This window comes from Lissotriton vulgaris, chromosome 5 (genome assembly GCF_964263255.1).
Source record: "Lissotriton vulgaris chromosome 5, aLisVul1.2, whole genome shotgun sequence".
Classification (NCBI taxonomy): Eukaryota; Metazoa; Chordata; class Amphibia; order Caudata; family Salamandridae; genus Lissotriton; species Lissotriton vulgaris.
Genome location: NC_141693.1, coordinates 341888298 through 341915904, shown reverse-complemented (window position 1 = coordinate 341915904; position 27607 = coordinate 341888298). Strand labels below are relative to the sequence as shown.

Below are 27607 nucleotides of genomic sequence, written 5' to 3'. Positions count from 1 at the left end.
GTATAAAGGACTGAGCTTCTCAGAGTAGTGAGAATGAAAAAAGTGAAACAAGAGTTAAGGTGAAACAAGAGTTAGATGTAGAGGTGCGGATGAATGGAAATGGAAATGAATCCCATCAGCCCACCCATTTGGCGGAGCCTCGTCATCTGGGATTGGTTTGCAAGGTCCTGGTCCAGATAAGGAGGCACACCTGATGAATTGTGTGTTCACTCCAATTCTCTAGGACCACCCAGGCGGGTCCGACCTCACATACAGAGAGTGGGTAAATGGTGTGAGAAATCAAGAAGAATTTGCAGTGCAAAAAAAAAAATGTGTAAATAGAAATTCAAAATAGAATGTGAGCTAAAATTGACTACCATGATAGAAAGAACAAATTTTATTGGAAAGTAAATCATGGGGTCAAGATTAAAAATGGAGTGTAAGACAGTGCAACCTAATAACTGCCCTAAGAAGATGATATGATGGTCAACATGTTTCTGCTATCTCAGGGGCGGCTCCCCTGCTCAGCTTTCATCAGGACCAAGTCTTAGTTATACACTACTGCAAAATGGAAAGAAATTTTTTAACCAAAAATGTGAAAAAATAGGTAACATCCTTATTGCATTATGAATGTTGCCTAATGATTTATCTGACTATAGTACTCTGCGCAATGTACTCACTGCGCCTATTTCGCCAGATTAGTCTTAAGGGATTCTTTCCTGTGAAAAAATAAGAATAAGACACACAATGTCTATTATGCACCTCACACTAACTCCAGTAACACGAACTAAATCTCAAGTACAATATCTCAGTCCACTTACAACAGCGATTAAGAAAATAATAAGTTACATCGAGTGATTCATTTACTTACCCCAGTAATCTAGGGAGTAAGCCTCACCTCTCCTGGCACCGGCTCAGGGATAGGAGGCCCCGCTCTAAATCATATGAAAACAACAAGTAACAATAAGGATTTCATTTATCCCTTGACTGTGTATCCAACTATTGTGCATATAGATGTGAAGCACAGAACAAACGTTGGTATAATAACAGGGTTATAGAAAAGGCTGAAAACAACAGGATAGTGAATAATCAGTTGGCCTTACTGTAGTCACCTATTGGTTATTAATACTCTGGAAATAGGTCAAAAACCTGTGAAAACTGGTCAAAAAAGGGGGGGGGGGGAGGAAGGTTTCCCTCTAGCCAATGTTAGGGCAGCATAACGAAGCAAAACGATGTTAAATGCTATTAAGATGCCCTTACCTGTCCGTCGGTACCTCTGGCCTCTTCCTGAGGCTAGGGGGGAGGTACCGATAGGACATCGTGTTGGTGCTGATATACTCGCTGGTGAGCCGCCATTGGTTGAATTGGCTGGCGGACCAGAGCGAGAACATGAAAGATAAAAATAGAGATCTACACGCATGCGCGATGTCGCGTGTTTCCATTGGTTTATTTGCAAGTAGTCTAAAGGAATTGCAAACCGATTTTCCGATCTCTTATATAGTGTCAGTCGCGCATATTTCTATCCTTTGTTTTGCTCCCGTGTGTGTTGACTGGTGGACGGTAAAGTTCGGGCGTCTCAAAGACAATTATCCAAAGAGAAGCACGTCAGGGAACAGACTAACTTAAAACACGGCCCGCCAGTGGGTTCCAAAGACTTACACTGAGACCCATTGGTCGATGGTAGGCCAATCAAAAACCGAGATATCGCGGGTGTCATGGCTATGAGTAGTTCGCAAGTAGAAATATGGACAGATCGATTTGTTGGTCTCTAGTTTTGGTACGGTAATAATATATACATACTATCCGTGTGTTTATTATCTTGAGTAGACTTGTAAAAATAACAACTTCACGGAGAGGGGACCCAACATGGCATAAGATTAACCTCATCCGGAACATAGCCTCTCATTGGGTTGTCCAAACTGACAGTGCAACACATTGGTCGATAGTAGACCAATCAGCATACAGAACGCCACCATGCCAGTGTCAGCGAAAAAAATGTTAAAACCAGCGCATCTCTCAGAAGTTGTGTCTGGAGATATTAGGGTATTTAGGCGATGAAGGCGTAGCAATTGCAGAAAGCAGTGGCAAGGCAGCATAACAGTTTATTAGTGCAATACCTAATAACTGTATGATGATAGACTCGGACATCAGATCTATAGCATGTCATGCCTCGTAGTATAATCAGCTCGAATCTACAAAGGGTGTCCTATTGTTGTAAATTACAAATATGTGCGCAAGGGATAATTTGGTCACTAGTACCAGGTCAGGCTGGGCAGTAAAGTAATTTTTTCTTAGCAAGTGAACTGCGAACTACAATTTTAATGTGCTATTGGAAAAGGTGCCTCAGTGGAAGGACAGGACTTCATCTGATGGTTAGGTTCTGCTCATTCCCAAATCTGAACCCAGATCAAGCAATCTATGGTCATTAAAAAGTGCTTAGTGAGTCTGGTCGCCTGTTTGTTGCATCTCACTAAGCACTTTTTGCAAATGAGACATTCTCCAGAGGACATTTGTTGGACGGTTTTAGAGAAACCTTTTGTGCCCCCCCATATCACTGATGTGTCACGTTTCCTCTTTTTGAAGGAACAAAAATGGATTTTTCGCCTTAAGAGTGATGTAGAAGGATTGAATGATGACATTCCCTGGACATCCATTTAATGACCATAGATTGCTTGATCTGGGTTCAGATTTGGGAATGAGCAGAACCTAACCATCAGATGAAGTCCTGTCCTTCCACTGAGGCACCTTTTCCATGTGTTGCACTGTCAGTTTGGTCAACCCAATGAGAGGCTATGTTCCGGATGAGGTCTCAGTGTAAGTCTTTGGAACCCAAATGCGCGACTGACACTATATAAGAGATCAGAAAATCGGTTTGCAATTCCTTTAGACTACTTGCAAATAAACCAATGGAAACACGCGACATCGCGCATGCGTGTAGATCTCTATTTTTATCTTTCATGTTCTCGCTCTGGTCCGCCAGCCAATTCAACCAATGGCGGCTCACCAGCGAGTATATCAGCACCAACACGATGTCCTATCGGTACCTCCCCCCTAGCCTCAGGAAGAGGCCAGAGGTACCGACGGACAGGTAAGGGCATCTTAATAGCATTTAACATCGTTTTGCTTCGTTATGCTGCCCTAACATTGGCTAGAGGGAAACCTTCCTCCCCCCTTTTTTTTGACCAGTTTTCACAGGTTTTTGACTTATTTCCAGAGTATTATTAACCAATAGGTGACTACAGTAAGGCCAACTGATTATTCACTATCCTGTTGTTTTCAGCCTTTTCTATAACCCTGTTATTATACCAACGTTTGTTCTGTGCTTCACATCTATATGCACAATAGTTGGATACACAGTCAAGGGATAAATGAAATCCTTATTGTTACTTGTTGTTTTCATATGATTTAGAGCGGGGCCTCCTATCCCTGAGCCGGTGCCAGGAGAGGTGAGGCTTACTCCCTAGATTACTGGGGTAAGTAAATGAATCACTTGATGTAACTTATTATTTTCTTAATCGCTGTTGTAAGTGGACTGAGATATTGTACTTGAGATTTAGTTTGTGTTACTGGAGTTAGTGTGAGGTGCATAATAGACATTGTGTGTCTTATTCTTATTTTTTCACAGGAAAGAATCCCTTAAGACTAATCTGGCGAAATAGACGCAGTGAGTACATTGCGCAGAGTACTATAGTCAGATAAATCATTAGGCAACATTCATAATGCAATAAAGATGTTACCTATTTTTTCACATTTTTGGTTACAAAAATTTCTTTCCATTTTGCAGTAGTGTATAACTAAGACTTGGTCCTGATGAAAGCTGAGCAGGGGAGCCGCCCCTGAGATAGCAGAAACATGTTGACCATCATATCATCTTCTTAGGGCAGTTATTAGGTTGCACTGTCTTACACTCCATTTTTAATCTTGACCCCATGATTTACTTTCCAATAAAATTTGTTCTTTCTATCATGGTAGTCAATTTTAGCTCACATTCTATTTTGAATTTCTATTTACACATTTTTTTTTTTTGCACTGCAAATTCTTCTTGATTTCTCACACCATTTACCCACTCTCTGTATGTGAGGTCGGACCCGCCTGGGTGGTCCTAGAAAATTGGAGTGAACACACAATTCATCAGGTGTGCCTCCTTATCTGGACCAGGACCTTGCAAACCAATCCCAGATGACGAGGCTCCGCCAAATGGGTGGGCTGATGGGATTCATTTCCATTTCCATTCATCCGCACCTCTACATCTAACTCTTGTTTCACCTTAACTCTTGTTTCACTTTTTTCATTCTCACTACTCTGAGAAGCTCAGTCCTTTATACAGACCCTATATAGCCTTCCTTATTGATAACGGTAACATGTTATCCTCAGGTAGTGTTGCAACCTTGAATTACTAATATTCCTCGTATTAGTAGTACCGGGACCTTCATGGTGGAGAACGTAGTCATTTTCTGTCATGTCTGATGCAAAGTCATGTGACTTGCTAATATGCTGATTCACCTCATTTATAGTGGAGAGTTTGCAGAAACTGTGCATTTAATTAGGTGTTTTTTTGGCTTATTTCGTGTTGTGATTAGTTTGCCAGTGGTCTTTGTACACATTTTTCTGTTCAGTACCTAGTTGATATCCACTGACAATGATGTTCACAATAATTATAAGCATCCCAATACTTGAATACTTGGGAAGATTGTACGTTTGCGTGCACTACATCTGATCAGTTAAGAGTTGGTAGAGACTCAGTGACATCTAGCTAATCATAGACGTACAAAATAGGACGTTGCTGAGGAGCAGCAATGAGATGCATTGAAATAGTAGATTTGTTTGTTTCATTCTGACTATTCTGTGGTGGTGTTACAACAGTATTGCACATTAAGAGACTTACTGATGGAAAGATCTTGAATGCAGAAATATCCCTTGTCCTACATATCAGCACTGGCCATGTCAGAGTACTCAGGCAAAGCTTTTGGATCATTACTCTCATCTCTGTGCAGTTCATTTCAATCTTATCTTTGAGCATCACCTTGATTTTACACATACCGTCCACGAATGATACCAAATGGGACAATTGACGTTTCTACAGGTTTTTGAATTCCAAATCTCAATTGTTGTAATATTGAAAAGCACTTTGCTGGTTCTACGTGCAAATAAGGATCCAGTTTCAGAAATATAGGCCAATTGATATTTAGTTTTCATCAAGGATACAGAATCAAGAAACCATTTGCTATATAAGACCAAGAGAATTTGCCTAGCATCAGCAATTTATACATCTGACACTTTAGCATCCATTATGGAGTATACAATTACAATCAAATTCGCTGATCCACTCAATAATGTGATACTTATGTGACTTCAGCCACATTATTTTATAGTTCTCCCTTTGAGACTTTTGCAGGAACCCTGATGATGCCACTCAAATAGTTTCTGAAATCATTATAAAGCTATTCTGATTTTAACAGAGGGTAAGTTGACTCATTCCAATTCCTAAAAGAAGTATGACTGCACAGTAGCTCATTCACAAAGTGTCCAGTAGTGAGTTAGAATGTAATACTGTCACACTAGGCAAATTTATTATTTATTAGTTACAATTACTGTTAACTTAATCGTGAGGCTATGGTCATCCTGCTTTAGAATAGTCAAAGCAGACTTATGAGGGCTCTGAAACCCTAAAACTGAATTAGTTACCTGTTTCACACAGATCAGAGACTGGATAAAGGTCAAGACAAGACCATTTGCAGGTTTTAAAATATTGTACACAAACATTTTTAGAAACTTTATAATGAACACGATCATCAAGGGAATCCAGCTTAAAAATCAGCCAAATGTTATATTATCTTTATGCGGTGCTAGCATACAATAAGGCTAGAAGAACTGGAAGATGACGAAAGACGTTGGGCTGAATAGCAAAACTTCCAGGGCACAGCAAGAAAAAATGGGTCATGTGCAATGTGTGCTAACACAATCATTCTTTCAGTTTAAAAATTTGGCAGATGTGGGATGTCGTCAAAAATTTACGGATTTCGAGTCTGTTTAATTTTGAGTGCATAAATAGAGTGGAAAGGACATCTGCCGATGTTTGGCTGATGTCCTGCATCAGTCACACTCCAAATATCCCCCTTACTCTGGAACTGCTCAGTACAACAATGGAGCAGAGGAGCAGATGAAATTAGAAAAAGGTGAGTTGAGAAAAAATACTCACTCAACAATGTTATAAATTAAAGCAGCTTTAATTGTGAGATACACACAAGTCCTATTGGAACACACATCAAATAATGTGTGTGTTGGGAATTAAAATATAAAAAGTGTAATGTGAAGGTCACTTAGAGAAAACACAAGTGATTTGTATGCAAGGTACACCCATGCTCCAAGATGACAAAAAATGGCTGATTGCTGGTAAAAGAGCTGTCAAATTGAACTATGTGTCTCTTTTAGTGTTAGGTCAGAAAGGATAATCGTCACAAATGTGACAGGTATCCTGTCCCAGCGTAAGTGCATTATATATCCAATGGCACATGTGATATGGCGGACGAGATATCTGACACATTTCCGATGGAGTAGCCCATTCACCAAACTCTAAATCAGGCCCTAAGTATTTGGAACACAATGTTTGTATCTTGTACACTTTGAAAAATATATTTGTGTATTGTACTTATCTTTAATCTTTTATTGCAGAGTGTTATACCGTGGGATATAGTCAATCAAGCCTGATTCATTTGGTGGGGCCATCAGATTGCACTTTACTCGGCTTTGTACATGGAGGTAAGGTGAAGAGATGCAGTGTTGTGGATATAATTTCGTAATTCACTCTCTAAGTTTATAATAAGTGTTAACTGCTGTCCAAATCTTAATGAAGTTCTGTTTTAATTAGATTATTTCATCGCTGTAGATTTGTGATAACACCGTAACTTTTCCACACATTAGATTCAAGTAAAACCTGTAAGGTGCAGAATCATGAACATTTCAATGTGCTATCAGCAGTGTGAAACTTGTAATATCGTGACACTTGAACATCTGTTGCAAAATAATGGATTTCGCTGAGAGGTTCTATTTAAGAGTTGAAATTTTGGTGCAAAAGCAATTGGACTACACCTAAAAATATCAAAAAATGTATATTAAACCTGTCATGCCAATGAAAATGAACGTGGCCAAATACTACTTATTTGGCACAAGAGTATTATCAAAATCACTTTCACTCATTTATTACTACAGTGCAAAGATCAGATATCTTATTATCAAAGTATGGCTTAACTAGCTCAATAAAACTATTATCTCAAATTATATTTTAAAATGAGTTCACAGAAGCAAGCACATGGTAGTACACTCACAAAGTGTAGTTATTGTGATTCTATTTCAGTGCGTGACGTTGAACCCAAGTGCTTTCGATATGATTAACTACCTTTGTTTTTAACAAATAATATAGCAATTAAAAAAATAGAATGTATTCTTTTTATTTATCTATAATAAAACAATACAAGTCATGTTGGTATCTATACAGATAACACATTTTTACTCAAAATATTAGGTCTGTTCCACCCAAGGAGCCCCCTCCAAGGCTAGTATAATCATGTGTGGCCAGTATCTTATCTTTTGTTCATCGCTATTTTAGCAGTTGGGGAAATACATAGCTCTCCTCTGTAAATGTTCCAAAAATATTGCAATTTTTTAATAGCAATACAGAAAAAACGGCTAAACAGAATTACACCAAATGGGACAGAAAGCTCAATCTTTACTCAGAAATAATACTTAATGTGATTTGATGTAAATCTGTTCAGTCAATTTCTTGAAATAAAGTTAACAAAATTGAGTCCCGGGGGAGTCCCATGGGAAAAGATGACACATGAAGTACTGAGGGTTGTGATTTACTGGCAGGAACATGAAGAGAAATGTTGCGCCCAACATTACAGGAGTCAGGGACTCAGTCTTAGATTCCGGACTTTTCAGTAAAAATAAGGTATAAAGGGGCCGGGTATAAATAACCTGAACCTCAAGCCCTTGAGCGGGGTTGGATGATAGGATTGTTCCCAGACCCTTCCCGGGAACAAAAGCGTTTAAAGCAAATTTGGGTCATTCTGATCCCTGTGGACTCTTCTAAAAGTCCCTCTGGACCGGAATTTCTCTTTTTTCTAAAAAAAAAAAAAAAAAGGAATCTATTGTTTTTTTGGTTGTTGTCCACCTGTGGGGTTAGTGGTTGACCCTGTGAGGTGGGCTGCAGGGCTTGGCTACAGACCATGTGCATTGGTGGGGTTGTAACTGACATTTCCACCTAACTACAACTTTATTTGAATCTTTTGTTTTGTTCAGTAAAAAAATCCATGTATGTTTGTATATATATATATATATGTATGAACGTTATAAGGAACATGCCAATATAACTTAGGACCACCTTCCTAGTTAGTTACAATACACCCATGAGCTCGTGTGAACACACAATCACATACGTAGGGATATGTTACCTACACACACAACCAAACAGGCAAGTGGTGAGACACATATGTATTTAATTGTTATTTATTTTTCCAACACTTGTTTTGTTTTCTCACAGTTAAAAAAGCGTATTCAAATTTGTGCCTTATTTAACAAATGTGTATACATTTACATTTTAATGATGTATTTACTTCTGACAATATCTTTTGGATTGGAAGAAATACTGCACAAACTCACCATGACAAGCATTTCTTGGTTGTATGCATTTTTTCCATTGCTTTGGTCGTGAATTCGGTAACCATGACAATTCAGTTTCGTTTACACCTTCTTTGTTTCTATAATATACTGCACTGTAGTGAGTAGTGATGTTGTGAGCAAGGCGGACACGTTCGCCAAAACGCGTCATCCATCACAAAAGGAATCGACACTTATCCTTGAGAGCACCACAACCCACGGAGTCAGCGCCTGTTTTTTCATTGTGCAAATCAGGATTGGCATCAATATATAAGGGTCGAGCCGGAGCCCCTTACACTGACCCTCCTCGTTCAGGAGCACTCCGCTGCCGGAAAGCATTTTGGAGCATCTTTGGATGGCCAAGGAAAACGGAGAGCCCCCTAAGCCGAAGATACAGGACGATGAACACTGCCAGAACTACACAGACGTGAGCAACCTGATCCTTGTGAGTGTCGAAGGACATCCGAGTTCCAGGTAAGCACACTGGTGTTGTCTGAAAGTGTGTCTGGGTCCCCCGAGGTGGCCGCTGGAAGAGGTAGTCCTGCAGCTTGCGAAAGCTACAGGCAGTGGGTGTCAAGGACTATTTACATTCCACAGTGATGGCGGAGGAGTGGGTCAGTAAAAGGGAGGAAATTGCACTGGACATTTTCAGCGACAAAGATACAGGCACCAGCACTCAATCGACCAGAGGCGAGACACAGTCAACAGCGCCAGTTAATGAACAAAAAAATTACTGAGCGAATTTGAAAAATTGCGCTGACAAGAAGTAGCAAAGTGGTGAGATTGTACATCGCTTAAGAGGTATCTGGAAGTTGGCCGTGTCCCCACAGGCCTACGGATTCTGGTAGCCCCGACGTACGAAAACCCCGACCCGGTCATGCTACAAGATTGGGCGGACAACAGTGCCCAGTCATCACAGAACATGCTGCAAATACTCATAAACTATGCCACATCTGACAGAGAGAAAATACTGATAAAACTAAGCAACATTTCCAAGGAATTTGAAAGCTTGCCTAATCCTGACGAAGTCACAAAAGGACTAAGCGATATCAAGAACAGGATCGCTAAGGTGGAACAAACGATAAAGTTACGTAAAGCAGGAAAATTCCAACATGATAGGAAAGATTACCTCACAGGGCTCATATACACCTTTTCATGGAAATTTGACAATATCCGCCGACAGCAGCTGTCAGCATCAGCCACGAACCAACAAACAGCGCATGTGCCAAGTGAATCGAAATGCAGTTCGGAAATAGAGTCAGACACGGACGGAACGAACGATATGAATGCCACGTGTCAAATGCCCACACCGGTCCAAGAATTTGCTTTTTTATGTGTTGAGCGCCTGATGAGCCGCCGACCGAGACTGCAACGACAAAATCCAACGCCACAACCATACGCCCAACTCAGAAAAAGGAGGCGGAAAAACAGGAGATGGGGCAGGTGGGGCAAAAAACAAAGGGAAGCCAACATACAGACACAACAGGCGGCGATGAGTAACAGCATGGAAACTGGCAACACAGTTATCAACCTAACTAACATGGCTCTTACAACCAAAGAAGAACAGACATTGGCACTAGGCCTATCCTTTTGTAGCGATACCACTTTTAACTACACACAGAGACGAATAGACCTCCACCAGTTTGTACGTAGTCTGAAATTAGGCAAGCACTTCAATGCAAAACAAAAAACGCAAGACAGACACTGTGACAACGAGGCATCCAACACAACGAACGCTTTAAACATAGCAGACATGTCATTTGTGAGGGAAATGGTGGAAATGGACAATGAAGGTGAGATTGTGAGTTTAAATACAGATCAAGCAGCAGCGCGAGCAGGAATCCATTTGTACTCAAAAACTCCAACTCCTTTCAAGCCTAAATCAGTCTTTAGTCCAATCATGCCCAAAGACAATACAGACATTTTTTCGGACAAAGTGATCAGAGATCTTAAGGAGCTCGCTATCACGAGCAGCCGAGATTTTACAAAATTGAAGCACAATCAAAGGAAAGAATATTCAGCGGTCATGAAAAAATCAAGGATCGCACTGACATTGTGGTGAGATGGTACGACAAAGAGGGTAATATGTTCCTCTGGCCACTCAAGATGTACCACAAGGAGGCAATGACTCAATTGCAGGACAGAAATTGTTATGCCCGCATTAGCACCACGAATATTTTCAGCATACAAGAAAAATTCCACAGATGCCTCTATGACTGGAGAACAGAAGGACTGCTATCTAAGAACGAGTTTGAATTTTTGAAAAACTACCCAGTCATCCCCCAACTTTACCTGATCCCTAAAGTACACAAAAATGCACAGTGTCCCCTAGGAAGACCCATCATATCAGCCGTAGGTGGACTCTTTGAAAATACGAGCTGCAGCCATTTCTTAAATCCTTACCTGCTTATATGAGAGACATAGGAGATTTCCTGACTAAGATCTATGATTGTACTTGGTCTGATGATTATGTGTTTATGAAACTTGACGTGCAATGTCTTTACACCAGTATAAGGCACATTGATGGCCTCAACACAATGAAGCATTTTCTAAGTACCCGCGAGATAGGCCTGTACCAGCACACCATCATGTTGCTTCAGATGACCGAATAGTGTCTAGATAACAACATCTTCACATTTGAGACTGTTATATAAACAAACACAGGGCACAGCCATGGGTACTTGCTTCGCCCCCAGCTATGCTAATTTGCTTATGGGCTGGTAGGAGGAGCAAGTACTCATGAGGACACACCACACGCAAATGTCAGAAAATGTCATTCTTTACTACCGGTACATAGACAATATGTTCGTCTTATGGAAAGGCAGCGAGCAGAGCGCACTCGACTTTGCTCAAGAGATAAATGACAAATCGCTCAACCTACAATTTACATGTACAACCAGTAAAACTTCTGTTGTCTTTCTAGATTTAGAACTTTACAGCTGCAATGATAAAGTACAAGCGCAGCCATATAGAAAGCCGACATCAGGCAATGCTATCCTTTTCACCCCAAAAGCCTAATAGCAAGCACACCTTATGCGGAATGCTTGAGGATGAAGCGCAACTGCAGCACTCAAGAAGGTTTCACTAAATCCAAAGAGAACCTTTTTAACAGACTGAGGGAGAGAGGATACGAGAAACATACACTAGAAACAGCAGAACAGAATTGCTCAGCAAAGAACAGGGAAGATCTAATACAAACCAGTAAGACCTCCCAACCCAGACCTGACAAACACAATGATGGCACGCCTAGAATGATCACTGGGTACAGCACATATCATTCTAATCTGCGCAAGATCCTCTACAAGCATTGGCCGGTAGTGCGCACTGACCCCACCCTAGGCGCTTCCTGTGCCAAACTCCCCAAATTGACTTTCAGAAGGGCCAAGTCTATGAAACAGGAGCTAGTAACAACAGCACCCTCACAGACAAAAGGTCTCAATTGGCTAAAATCACAAAAAGGTTACTATAAGTGCAGTAAATGCAAGGCCTGTCGACATGGCACCAACACAAAGACAGTTCCCTTAGCTCTTAGGAAGACACCACTAGAAATCAGGGAGCACTTTACATGCAAAACCGATTTCGCTGTATACGTTTTGGTTTGCAATTGTAACAAAAAGTATGTAGGGAGCATAATTAATCCAGCTCATGTGAGGATCCTTCAACACCTACGGACAATAGCCAACGACGATCCCACATACCCAGTAGCCCGACACATCAACACACAGCATGGAGGAAAAACAGAAGACCTGACATACTTTGTAATTGACAGTGTCCCAAAGAACCCCAGGGGGGGCAATCGACAACTGGCACTAAGAAGATTAGAGTCCAGATATATTACTCTTCTGGACAGCAAAGCACCGAACGGCCTTAATGCAGACGAGTCAATGAGAGTCCACCTCTAGCTTACACCTTTGTGAAACATTATAGCAGCGCATTCCCAATACCTGACCCACTCACCCCCTGACATCCATCTCACATGTATTTACACCTAACACATAACTAACCCCCCTTCACCATCCACGTAACCTTTTCCAGTATTTTCATCTTTGAAAATACGGATACTCATGCACATCTGTATGCCGACTACGAGAGACCGCAATCACACAACCACGAGCACCCTCAATGGGTGTCCCTTTGGCATCACAGACCCGCGCGCAATAATTTGTGTAAACTCTACTGCCCACTTGGGCACAATTCCTTCACGGAACGTTATAAGGAACATGCCAATATAACTTAGAACTACCTTCCTAGTTAGTTACAATACACCCATGAGCTTGTGTGAACACACAATCACATACGTAGGGATATGTTACCTACACACACAACCAAATAGGCAAGTGGTGAGACACATATGTATTTAATTGTTATTCATTTTTCCAACACTTGTTTCGTTTTGTCACAGTTTAAAAAGCGTATTCAAATTTCTGCCTTATTTAACAAATGTGTATACATTTACATTTATATTTTAATGATGTATTTTCTTCTGACAATATCTTTTGGATTGGAAGAAATACTTCACAAACTCACCATGAAAAGCATTTCTTGGTTGTATGTATTTTTTCCATTGCTTTGGTCGTGAAGTCGGTAACCATAACAATTCAGTTTCGTTTACACCTTCTTTGTTTCTATAATATACTGCACTGTAGTGAGTAGCATTGTTGTGAGCAAGGCGGACACATCTGCCGAAACGCTTCGTCGATCACGAAAGGAATAAACACTTATCCTTGAGAGCAACACCACCCACGGAGTCAGAGCCTGTTTTTTCATTGTGCAAATCAGGATTGGCATATATATATGTATATATATATATATATATATATATGTATATGTATATATATACACACACATACATTCATAGATAAAAACACACATATATATATATTTTTTTTTTTAATCTTTTTTTATTATTGCAGGACGAACATCTTCATCAAATTTCAATACAAAAAGAAAAAGAAAAAAAAAAGAAAATACAATTTCTCCTTTAACAGCTGAAGCAGAGAATAGACATATATAATTCCAAAACGAAAAAAAAGAAAATACTTTTTAGCAAGACGTAATTATAACAGCAGATTTACAACTGGTCTTTAAACATATTTACAATTCAAAAAAAGCTCCCCACATTTTTCTTTCTTTTTCAAAGCATTAAGACCTCTGAGTCTTGCCAAAGAGAGTTCCATAACATTAATTTCATTTATCAAACTCCACCATTCCATTACACTAGGAGGATCTTTTAAGATCCAAGATCTAGCTTTGACTAACCTAGCACATGCATATACTATAGTTAATAGATCTCTATGCTGACTAAGGTTATCATGAAAATCAAGTAGAATTAACTGTGGCGATATCGGCGGAGTATTAATTTGTTTTCTCGACAGAACGTCAGTTATCCCATTCCAAAACATAGATAATTTTGGGCATAAAACCAACATATGCTCAATACCTGCTGCTTCCATATCACATTTCGGACACTTGGTACGATCATTAGTCTGGTTGCCACGTGTCCAGCTAAATATTCTCTGTGGAGTGTAGTATAGCTGGGTAACTGTTCGATATAGCTGGAGCCTCAAGTTGGAAGATTGGACTACCCGGTTTATTTGACATAATGAGGCCGAGATCTGTTTAGGGTTGATGTTAACTCCTAGTCTGGTTGACCATTTAGCCGCTAGTTTCCCACTATCGTCCCTTTTGTTTGCAATCAGATGGCCATAGCTTAAACTTATAAGTGATTTAACTTTGTCTGAGTAGAGACACGTTAGAAAGCCCGAATGTGATACTTCTACAATCTTCATCTTGCGGAGTAGGAAATTCCTAATTTGGATATACTTGAAATACATATCATCATTTAATTCAAAAATATGTTTAAGTCAACCAAAATCTAGAAAACCGTTCGGGCCATAAAGGTCTCCCAGAGTGGTAATTCCATGCCTAGCCCATATCTTCCCCATACCATCTGAAAAAGTACAAGGTAGCCCAGGATTACCCCACAGTCTAAGCTCAGCATTATAATAAGGAATTTTTCCTATAGTCATGATTTGTTCACAGATTTTTTTAATATGCCTAGCGGTCTTAAATTTAACTCTTTTGAAGTAATTTGGATCGTGTACACGAAATAAGAATTGATTGCAATCAGGTCCCAGCATGTGGTGGTGATAAAATAAAGGACTCTCATTTTTCAGCAAGGTTCGTATGCATTGAAAAAAAGTGGCGAAATAATATATTCTAAAATCAGGAAACATCAAGCCTCCCTTTTCGATTGGTAACTCTAATAATTTGATAGATCTTCGTGCTTTTTTGTAGCCCCACACAAAGCTGCTGCATATCCTTTTAGTTTCTTAAAGAAAAATGTGTTAATTTGCAAGGGGATTGATCTAAATAAATATAATAATTTGGGTAGGATCTTCATTTTAATTAAGTCGATACGCCCCACTAGGCTGAGCGGTATCTTGTGCCATTATTTTAAGAGTAACATAATTTCCTTTAACATAGAGTCATAGTTCATAGTTATCACCTTGTCTATATTAGCTGCCAACTTGATTCCAAGATATGTCGCGCTTTGGCATAACCCCAGAATTGATACTGGTACACATAAAGATATATATATACATATATACATATGCGAGGGGCAACTTGGAGCAGTGATATATATATATATATATATATATATATATATATATATACATATATATATATATATATATATATAGATAGATAGATAGATATATCAATGCTCGAAGGTGTCCACCTTTGAGTAGCACGCGAACAGCAGCTTGGTTTATGTATAGGTGAGGACGGGGATCCACTCGTAGAGGCCGCTCCGTACGGGATCTGCCTGACGCGTTTCGAAGCTCCATATGCTTCTCTTCAGGGGCTTTAACGGAGGCGGTGTGCGCAACCGCCGACCCACTTCCCCATTTTATATATAACACACCCACCGATGGGTGGCTCAAATGAGACTGTGCATTCTGGGAAGTGTGGTCCGGGAAGCACACAATCAAGTCCTGTATGGACTCCACAAGTGGGCCCGTCCTCGATTCCAAGTACAAAGTAGCAGCCGTACATGGGATCGAGGTCGGGCCCACTTGTGGAGTCCATACAGGACTTGATTGTGTGCTTTCCGCACTACACTTCCCAGAAGTCTCATTGGAGCCTCCCATCGGCGGGTGAGTAATATGAAATTGGAGAAGTGTAGCGGGTGCGCACACCGCTTCCGTTAAAGCCCCTGAAGAGAAGCAGATGGAGCTTCGAAACGCGTCGGGCAGATCCATTACGGAGCGGCATCTAAAAGCGGATCCCCGTCCTCACCTACACATAAATAAAGCTGCTGCTCGCGTGCTACTCAAGAGGTGGACAACCTGGGAGCGAGAATCTATATGCGGCCGTCCAGCCGCAGAGTTTGCACCACCCTTCTAACGTTGGGGGTCACGGCAGTGAAGTAGCAGCCGTACATGGGATCGAGGATGGGCCCACTTGTGGAGTCCATACAGGACTTGATTGTGTGCTTTCCGCACTACACTTCCCAGAAGTCTCATTGGAGCCTCCCATCGGCGGGTGAGTAATATGAAATTGGAGAAGTGTAGCGGGTGCGCACACCGCTTCCGTTAAAGCCCCTGAAGAGAAGCAGATGGAGCTTCGAAACGCGTCGGGCAGATCCATTACGGAGCGGCATCTACAGGCGGATCCCCGTCCTCACCTACACATAAATAAAGCTGCTGCTCGCGTGCTACTCAAGAGGTGGACAACCTGGGAGGGAGAATATATATATATATATATATATATATATATATACACACACACACACACACCCACACACACCCACACACACACACACACACATATATATCTTTATGTGTATTTTAGCATACATGCCTACATTAAGGTGTTATAAGAAAGACAGCCATAACTGGAACCTTAGTTTTTTCTTCTGTGGATGGCCAATCTCCACTGCACATGCCCTTCTTGGTGCTGGACCTGGCCCCCAGCACCCATCCCACCACAGGGAGTGGTGTGGCTCACTGGTTAGAGGCGGCAGACCCGTAAGCAGAGAACGGCCCGAGACCAGGGTTCAATTCCCGATGCGGCAGGGTCGTGGACCAGGGTCAAAACGGACTCGATAATTCTCGCCTCGGTGCCTACTCTAACCAGGGAACACACTCGGCAACTCTGGGCATTAAGCTTGCCTCATCTCTACAACGGCCCCCCACAGACACCGGGGATGCCTGGTTTCACCTTGGAGATACCCAGAAAGGGACCATCTTACAGGGAAAACCAGGACGGGTTCCCCAGCGGTCTTCAGTGCCAGGATACTCCATGGAGTCACAGTGCGCTTTACAAGTACACCTACATTTACATTTACAACCCCTACTGTGTACAACCTTATGCCGTGTGCAGCAGGGGTTAGCCCCAGGGCCCAGCATTGCTTAGGCAACCTTCCATGTGTGACCAACTTCTGCAGTGCAAAGCCTGAGCACTAATGTATGCAAAAAAGTGTTGGATGGAGTGCTTGAATTAATCTCAGCCACTAGTTATCAATAGGGGCCGCATTACAGTCTATTGTTATTTCACACTGCATGCCACCTCAATTTGGACCCAGCATATACAAATCAGTCTTGACCATGCTCCAGTGGGAACAGTCCTGCTCGAACTGCAAGGTCCTCCTTGAACCAGAACACAAGCAAACCAGGACCAGTTTCACCCTGCTTATGGCTCATCAGCCAGTTATAACTTGCTTCCAGTGACACAGTCTGCACAGAACCTACATCTTGGCATATGCATCTCATTTAGGGTGACACTCTAAAGTAAAAAAGAAACTGATGGATAGAATGCTTGAATTGATTTCAGCTACTGGTAGTTATTCAGTACCCAGTCCAGGACCCAGGCCATCATTATTTTGCACAACTTTCCACCTCAGTTTGGACCCAGCTATAAGCAAATCAGTCTTGATCGAGTTCCAATGGGAACAGTCCAGCCCAAACTGCGAGGCCAGCTCCATCCTTAAATAGAACACTAGCAACCCAGGACCGGGCTCGCCCTACTGAGGGCGCCCTTGCCATATACTGCTTACGACATCACATATTACATCTCTCATGACATGGTCTATGGTATTATTGATAACATGATAGCAACATCTGAAATTACATCATTAATGACAACACTGTGTAAGCCGGGTGCTCGAGTTATAGTTAATTTAGGGCAAAAGTTACAGTTACTTGAGATCATTATAACTGGCAATTTACAGTGGTTCTGTTTGTTTAAAACAGTATGTTTCAACTGACATTTCAACCCTGCTATATTAGCCCTTTAACCTTTGTTTTGCATATATGGTGTGTGTGTGTGTGTGTTTGTGTGTGTGTCTGTGTTGTGTGTGTGTTCAGAGTTAATGAGCAGTTGCCGATGTACACCAAACAAACCACTGGTGGTGCACAGCTCAAACAAACCAATTGTGGTGCACAGCTTAAACGCACACGATGTGCGTGTGCTGAATAATTGCTTCTCCGAACACCGAGGACGAACCAACACTCCAGTAGCTGCTCTATAAGTGCTTTATTACGGAACCTTTTGCTGAGGGATCAATGCATTTCAATTGTACAACAGCCTTATTCGTGATAGAAAACACCATTACATCTTAGTCTTTTCATTTGAGTTTACCACCAATCCACTCCTCTCATTACAGTGTTATCAACATAAACGAAGGACCAAAATAGTTATAAAAATAATGGTAGCAATTTTGGAACTCTCTCCATGTACATATCAATACAAGCATATTAACACCTACTAAGCAAGTTTGGGTTTGCAATAAATTATGAATTACATAAAGAAAACAATGTATATCAATTCCTCGTCTCCCAAACCAAAAATTCATCAATATTATGGATAAACATTGTGACATTTGCCTCACACACAACTCATATTCATTTCTACATTGCCATCAATCCCAATGAAAAATATGCATATTGCACTGTAATGAAACTATTAATCACTGTGGATTATCAATCTTAATGTAACTTGTTGTGGTAAAAGGGAGAACATCAACGATATAGTCCCTCTTCTACTGTTAACATCTGTTAAATAGTGAAGCCTAATTGGGTTTACTCGTGTGATTCATCTTTAGAGATAGCTAAAAAAGAGGAAATGAAAATAAAAAAATATAAGTCATATGAAAATTGTAAAATATATTCAAGACCACCATTTCCATAGCAGAGAGTTTCATATACTGCTATAATCAGAGGAAAGTACCTACTTCTTCATCTGTATTCAAATCAAAGGGTTCATTAACTTCCATGTCTAGAATTAATTTAGATTCAAGCCTACTAAGAAGATGTATTTCCCTGTCTCCCCCGTTAATAGCTTTGGGGATAATTTGTTGTGAACTCAAATAAGCTAAGTAGATGATAATGTGTTTTGTAACTGTATCTGGAACATACATGGAGAGTGTTTAAAAGTGGCTGTCATTATTTTTAGGACTATTTTGTCCTTCATTTATGTTGATAGCACTGCAAGTATCACTGCAATGAGAGAAGGGTATTGGTGATAGACTCAAATGCGTCTACCACCAATCCCCTCTTTGTAGCGTGAACAAGGCTGTTGTACAGGTGAAATGCGTAGATCCCTCAGCACATGGTTGTGTTAGGATGATGTTTGTCCATCGTTGTCGATGAAGACCTCGAGATCTCATCAATTATTTGATCTGGCTCTGTGCGTCTGATGATGGCTAAGTAGTCTGACTGGGTGTGAAACTTCCTGTCACACGTTGGGCAGACATGTGATGTATGGGCAGTGCTGGACTTGCGCAGGCCATGCTTTCTTTGTGCGTCAGCCATACGCCCTACCACAGAGGTTTGGCAGCCTTTGTGAATGAGGCTGCGCCATGCTGGATCGTTTAATATGAGGGTTTCCCAGGTGGCGGTGATGATCTTGAGGGACTTCAGGTTGTAGTGTAGTTCCTAGTTTCCCACTAGGCCCTGCGCATTGGAATAACATAAACAGTAGTATCGACGTGGAACTGCTTATATTCCAGGCCTCCACTGACTATGCTAAACTTAATTGGGTTGTGTTACCAACTAGCTCAGAGGTCACTGGAAACTTTCTTCTCTGCATAGGAAGTGATCAGCTTCCTTGGCACAGACAAGAAGGGATTCAGCTTTCCAACAACCGTGCAACATGACAACTTTGCTCCTCAGATCAAGAGTCGATCTCTAGGGTCGTGTGAAACAATAGACACAGATTTCACTCAGTCAGTCTAGTGCAGTTTACTTTCACAGTATGTAGAGAATAGAGAGACGGGCGTGTATCAATAAAGGGTTAACATTTATTGAACAGTCTTTCTTCTCATACAAGAGAAATGTATTGCCACAATTGCAATAACTGTTATTATAAAAAGTACGTACAGTAAGATAAGTATTGCGAAATAGAACTGTAAAAGCATTGATATGGTTTCTTAGCCATACAATGGTTTAAAAGTAATAAAACATATATACAGTCATATATACATCAGGCTAACATACTCAACTGGTGCTTCTAACTAAGCCTACCCCAGTGTGCCTGACCTAAGCCTAACACGTGAGAAGGGGGAGTAAGTAAGTAGCTTAAGTTAAGTTGGTTTTGCCAAGGTTTGTTTCAAGAATTCTCGTCTAAGGGTTTAGTCAACACCATACCTCTGAATAGAATGATGGAGGATTGGTATCTCCTTCAGGGGTCTCTCTCGATATCCCAGTCACCTGCGAGGGTAAACTGGAAGCGCCGGGACTGGATTTCTCTGCACGAGAAATGCAGCGGCTTCTCTCAGCGCGTCGAGGAAGGAGGGGTGACAGCGTCCGCGGGCAGCTGGGCTGGATGTCTTCGCAGAGGACGGCTGCACGGCTCCTCAAGCGTACTGAACCATAGTTCGCGCTGTAGCGGCGATAATGGTAATCAGTAGCTTCACCACCACAGGATAGCAGGCTGCAGCGACAGAGTGCTAGTTTTTACCAACACGGGGTCATGCAGGCAGCTGGCATCAGCAACATGTTCGCTCCTTGCTTAAGGCAACGTTGGTAATATTTATACCTGACAGGTGCCGGGTTTGACGCAAGTTTGCTGGACATAAGACGTCAATTAAAGATGTCACTAGGAAGTGATAGTTATCAGTTGCTCATTAGAGTTCTATTACTAATCAAAACATAGCAAGCGGGGATTTCCAGGTTTGCTGAGTTTTTATCTTGTTGAAGAACTCGGAGTGTTATCTAGGAATATCAGATAGTGACTGCTGCTCTGTCATTGCACTAATTGGTCGCAAAGGAAGTAGCAGAGAGTCATGCTGGAATGTGGTTCTGTGGCTCTGCTCGTGTGAGGCCAGAGATGACTTTACAGAAAATCGCACTTGAACGGTTATGCCAATATAGGGAATAAATGGATTTATAGCCGAATAGGGGCATAAGGTCACAGTATCGATCAGGAACCTAGATAAGCACATGACACCCACTCCACGAATTCATGTCCATCAAAATTACTAAAACTAAGCAATTAGATGCATGTGTAACATGGTGTAACATAGCCCACCCCAAAATACATAAATGCATTCGAAATAGGCGTACTTGTAATACATGGAATTTAGGTACTGTACGTAGTTTTAAAAGCATAGTAATCAATCAAAAATTATTGCATATGAAATCAATGAACGATTATGCATAAAGAATTACACATGAAGTATCTCTGACAGAAGAAATGCGAGATAAATCATCACATAAAAATGCATTGTAATAATATGTGTGCTAGAGGCTGGTGTTATGTTGTTATGTCTCTAGATGTGTTTTTAGAAATAGAAGTGTGAAGCTTCTGTTCTCTAAGAATAGTTTTTACGTTAAGCAAAGAATTGTTCGTGCCAAAAGGAGAGGGTCAATATTAGAAAAAATTGTCCAATTCAAAGAAAATAGATTTCCAAAGCTCCTGGCAGTTTTTGTTGATCAAAACTGAAGGCCGAATTCAGAGTTCATGGGAACGCTGTGTGTCGGAAAGCTTCTCAAAAGTTATTGTTTCTCTATGGGTGAGAACATCGTATCAGACAGGCTCGCAAAGAATTGGTCTACAAAATCAGGTGATAGTTCAACCAAATTAGATAGCGCTGAAACTTGGCAGGTGTGAGAATGATTGCTGTCATCGAAGACAGGACCAGCCCTGCTCACAGAACGTTGTACCTGGATGATGTTGCTTTTGTCACTCGCTCCACTGTTACCACTTGGCTGTAGTACAGGAGTCTCCACGAATGCCGTCATCAGGATTGGTAGCCGCTGGGGACAACACAATGCGTGAGCCGTTATTGGACTGAGCAAAGTATCGACGTCCATTGGTACTGCTGATGGAAGTGAAAGACAGATGTCCAACACGCATTCCTCGCCGCAAAGCATACACCGTAGCACAGGTAAAATGCAATTTTGCCATATTGGTCTGAATGAAAGGAACCAGGTCATGTTTAGATCTCTCAGCCTGGCCAATCCGAGGACGTTAGTTATCCTGTCCCTGTAGCGCATTGCTAGGATTGTCTCTTCCATTCCCATGGGAGCTATGTCTGAGCCGAGGCTTGCCATAACGTAGCAGAAGGGTCAAAAATAGAATCCCTGCGATGAGTCCAAAAAATAGTGGAATACCACCAAAGATGGAGTGCACAAAATTAGGAAAGATTCCCAAAATTGCCTGGAAGGGTGTTAGCAGTCCCATAAAGACTGTCTTAAATATGCCTGGGATGCTTGTAGCACTAGACATGTTAAGGAGTTGGTCGAGCATTTGTACGAAATGCACGGGGCAATTTGTTGATAAAAGGTCATGGACCTCAGTAGCCGTCCTTGCGACTAGAAGATCATACGTCTCTTTAGATGACGTTATAGGCACTGTTGTCTGTAAAAGTACAGATTTCATTTTGCTTAATGTATCAATTCGTATAGAATAGAGATTCAGACGAGGCCAGAGGGGAGTCACTAAGTCTGGAGGCCCGCTCGGGAACAATGCTTGCATGCAACATTTGACCATGGACGTTACTTGTACTAGATAACTTTTTCCGGGCGCGAGGCCACAGCACCTGTGATCCGTTCTTAGAATGTAACTCCCGTTTGCGAGTTGCATAAAGAAGGGCTCTATCTGAGTTGCAGGTGTGACTAGCTGGTGGCATGAAAGGTTGTTTGAATTGCCATCACATGCTCCGTGTAAATTAATACCCTGACACAAAAGTATACCGCTTAGTGAGTGTTTACAATTTTCACCACTAAGAAATACATTTTTGTCGCTGTCACTATAGCAAGAATGAGTGTATGGTAATTTCCATTCGGATTTAACATATCCCTTACCCAATTGTTCATACTGGCCAGCAGGTATGTATTCAAGGCATTTTTTAAAGCGGAAAGTTGTTATCGGAATTGTGATAATTCCGTGTATTATCCATTCAATGACAGGGCTCTCTGACATTGTCAATGGTAATCTCTCGAGTTTCTCGATGCTCAAGATTGTATAGTCTGCTCCTTTCTGTGCCAAACTGATCTGTTTATCAGTAAGGTTAAAAATGGAAAATAATGACGTTGTGTTGATTAAACGCCAAGGCACATAGCCTGAACGAAGATTTTGCAGCGTCCAGCCTAATTCTATAATAGAGCGTAATTGAGACTGGCCATGTTGTAACATTAGCAAATCTCTGTCTATCACATCAAAGGCAGAGGATACAATATTGTCCAAAGAATATATTCTGGAAGACAGAGTCATTAACCCATTGTCTACCACAGAAAGTGATTTTTCCAAATTAATACGATCAATTTCTCGTATCTTTTCAGCAGTTTCAATTTGCTTTACTTTCCAAGCCTCGTTGTAAGCAGCATAGATGCTGGTCGCTATGAAACGCTTTTGACGCTGTTTGCGTGGTCCAAGAATGAAATCGCGCAAATCAGCACCATCTTTTAATAAAGACAAGTGTTGCTTAATTTCAGCCAGTGTGGATGTAGTTAGCCATTCTAGGCAGAGTTTCCCTACACTGTATGTGGTTATAATTCCTGGATGTTGTCTCTGGGAATATCTCGAGTCTAATCTGGTCATTTTTAAACCCTGTGTTTTATTCAGGAATCTACCTTGACAGCTATTTGTGTCTGTAGGCCAGATTAACCACTTTTTCCAATCAGGATGTGTTCTGTTGAAATGTAAAATGTGTAACACGTCTAACTCATTATCTGCAGTTGTATTCTCAGCTATTGGCTTTGGTATAGACGGTGTTTTAAGGTCTTTGTTCTTAGCTAGGCCAAGACAAGATGTTTGGTGTACAGTGTCATTTAGAAATAACATTTGTTCTGGTATCATGCAGGTTCTAAATAGTGCTTCTATGCCTTGCACCTGCCAATCTTTTGTACCCCAAATTGATTTCGTTTCAATATTATTTTTCCAATAATCAAAACCAAATGTCATCATTTTGTCATAAAATGCTTCTGAATATATCAATTTAGAATTTGTCAGCATTGTTTTCATTCCTGTTTTATCTAACAGTTTATAATAAAACGTTTCTGCATCACTGGTGTTAAACCCTGAAAAATATTTGAATTTCTCAAAAAATGCTTTAGAACTGCTTTTAGGTGGTGTAGAACAATGTTCCCATTGATTATACATAAAAACATTTCTAGGCTGTGCAGATTTATGCAAGTAATGATCCCCATAGTGGGTGTAACAGAATAACTGCTCATAACTAGATGAACCTTGTAAATAATCATGATCTGTGAATCTAGCTGACATTACTAAATCAGACATCATGTCATTAATACTGTTAAAGTCCCAATCATCAGAGAATGTACTTGGTGTCACAAAGTCACTTAAGGAAACCTTTAGTTGATGAGGATACTTCAGGATTTCGACCGGACCATAGATCTCATAGTCTGTTTTCTCCCATACTACCCCACCAGGTATTGGAATTGCTGTGACATTTACTGTTGACAGTTCTCTTTTCTTCACGTGGGATGATCTGTGTGGTTTCAGGACTAGGTTGATGTTCTGACTTGCTGTGTCCATTCAATTGTAATGAACTTCCCTAAAATTAAAACTAAAATTAGGCATAGTAGGAGTATGAATACCCCTGAGATAATCCAATGCTCAATCAACGGTGAATCCAGATATAGTTCTTTGATTTGTTGAAGGAGTCCTGTTGTGTTTTCTTCAGAATACTTTTTTGTTTCTGGCATCACTTCGGGGTCGTTTAAATCTTCAGAGAAGTTGTCGAAGTTGATGAAATAACCAGAGGCAGTTCTGTCAATTGATGGGATTGTTCTTTCAATCTGTCTCTCGGTAGCACTTTCTGATGCCACATCATTGTAGACTGGTGTTGTTTCTTGACGAACTGTTTCAATCTGTGTTTCAAGAGGCACGAGTTCCATGGCTGTATTGCATAGTCCTTCATTGTGCACTGCAGGCTGATCGAATGTGATGAGTCTTTCAGTTTGAACCTCTTGGATTGTTGCAAGTTTGGGTATTCTGTTGTTTCTTGGGAGTCCACTGGGCCTACTGTTGATTATAGGCCACATGCTTGTGGTTTTACCAGATCGATGGACACGACTCTGTTCTCCTTTTTACCAGCAAGGGGCGGTAGCACAACTGATCTTGTTCCGGTGACTGCTAAGACAGGTACTGCTTTTCTGTAAGAAGGCCCAAATTCCTTCTTAACCGCGATCTTTTCTCTGACTAGATCCCCAATCTTTGGAATCCAGACAGGCCTTGCTGGGGCTGTTGCGGGTGGTGCCTCGTCAGTGGTATTTGGCTGTTGCTTTAACTTTATGTTGCTTAATGATTTTCTTGTTTCATTCAGTTCCTGTAAAACAGCCAAACGGTCTTTTACTTCAAACTGCTTTGTTTCTGCTTGTACCACTGACATCTGACTATCGAGGTCCTGAACGTTCATTCTAATTCCGAACAATAGTTCGTATGGGCTGAAACCTTTTAGAGAATTTCTTGGCATGTTGTTAAGACTAGTCTGGACACTTATTAAATGTTTGACCCACCCAGCGCCTGAACCTAATACCTTCGCTGTTATAGATTGCTTTATGTCCCGGTTTTTTCTTTCTATCACACTTGTGCGACGGACAAGAATACCACAACCCAATTCCCATGCTAGCCTTGGCCTCCTCATAAGCTTGAGAGCTGAAAGCAGGACCCTGGTCAGAATGGAACGTGGTAATTGCGTATATGCCGATATGGACTCGCAAATCTTTTATAACCGTTCTAGCGTCAGCCGAGCGCTGGGGGCCTCATTTTTTTAAGTGCTTTTCGCCTTAACTGTTAATAGGACGCAGGATGGGGTGTAGGCAGCGTTACGCTCTTTCTGACTGGTAGCCGGTAGCAAGGTTCGTTACTGCGATCCCTATTGCAGTTTTCACAGTTGTTTGCATATATTTGGTGTTCTACACTCATTCCCGGCCACCAGAATACTGATTGTAATTCAGTCAGTGATTCCTTGATCTCTCTGTGCCGTAGACCCAAACCCATGTGTGCGTCTGCTATTAAAAATATTCTCCTGTTCATGTTTGGAATTACTCTGTCCCCCACTCCAGGGATTCGAGCAAAAGGAACGGAGTTTGCATCGATGATGTATGCATAATTGAGTGGATAGTTTACGGGTAGTGCTGCACAGTCGCCTTTTACAGTCGTTTTTACTGCTAGCATGGTTTCCCCGTCTATGTACTTATCTGTACGCTTTTTTGTGGCTACGGAAGCCGGGTTAGTTGCTTCCGCGGTGGCTGTATTAGCCAATGAATTCCCTGCAACGTGAACGCCATCACGCTGAAGACTCTGTGCGTGAATCACGTGAGTCTTTTGTAGTTCTTTGTGTAAAAGAGCTACCTCGTTCCAGAGCAATTTATGCTTTATTGTGGCACCTGTGTCATCTTTGTAGTCGTTTTCGATCCAACTCTGCAGTTTATTGTTGTAAGAGTTGACGCAAAAATGAGAATCGCACACTATAAGTGTGGGGAATTCGCGTTCTGCATTTTCGAGCGCCATCTTTAAAGACCTGATTTCAGTTCTTTGAACCGAACAGTACTTTACTGATTCAGTTTTTGTTACTTTCGGTCTGAATTTACCGCACAGCCAACGACCTTTAATAATCGCACATGCTGCATCGTAGGATTTTCTTTCTACGTTGAAATGCTGTACAAAGCTATCTGTATAGATTATACATGCGTATTGTGGGAGAGGCAGGATTTCGATTGGCAGAGGATATTCTTCTTCATATTCTAAATCATTCAGTTCTTCGTATTGCGGGGCGAAATAGTATTTCACGTCTTCCGCTCCTAGAGAATCTATGCACTGTATCCATTTTGGATCCAGTGACACTGTAGGCAGGTTTACTGGGCTGAATAGCGCCTCGAAGGCGGATTCCGCTGTAAGGATATTAATCCGTTTGCCGTGTGCTAGTTCTCGTTCATTTGCAAATGCGATTTGCACTGCATTCACAGTTTTTTCTGTGCGACTGAATGTTTTTTCTGCTTGTGTGTACAAGTGAGATTTAATTGAAATTGGTACCTTTTCTCCCTCATTAGAGGTTAGGTACGTGAATCCGCATCTTCCTGGGATGACTCGGATTACAAGATCGATCGTGTTGTCACGTGTATCTAATTTAGTTTTTGCTAACATGTCTGTTTGCAGTGATCTCAAAATTTCTGTGTGTTTTTGAGTCCAATTGATTTGTTTTAAATCAGGTTTTATTAGTTCGTAGAGAGGTTTAACCCTTTCTGCGTAATTTAGAATGTAAGTTCTTCCGAAATTCAGAAAACCTAGTATTGATTGTAAATTCTTCAGCGTTTTTGGAGCTTGGAGTACAGCGCACTTCTCTAAGAAGTTGTCCGCTAGGCTTTTCCCTTCACTTGATAATTCGTACCCTAAAAATAGTACTGTCAGATGGGCAATTCGGGACTTTTTAAAGTTGAATTTGTAACCCTCTGCTGCGAACCCAAGTATAATGGTGTTCACTCTTTTCAAGTGAGTA

At 41.1% G+C, this 27607-nt stretch overlaps 1 protein-coding gene across 2 annotated transcripts in view; it reads left to right on the top strand.

Moving 5' to 3' along the window:
* The window catches only part of ACOT7 (acyl-CoA thioesterase 7), a 1079233-nt gene that overhangs the window by 508262 nt on the left and 543364 nt on the right, over positions 1-27607 (top strand). For both annotated transcript variants that reach the window (XM_086921579.1, XM_086921580.1), the window contains one exon: positions 6652-6738. In XM_086921579.1, coding sequence (XP_086777705.1) covers positions 6652-6738 — 87 coding nt within the window. The remainder of the gene's footprint in view (positions 1-6651; positions 6739-27607) is intronic.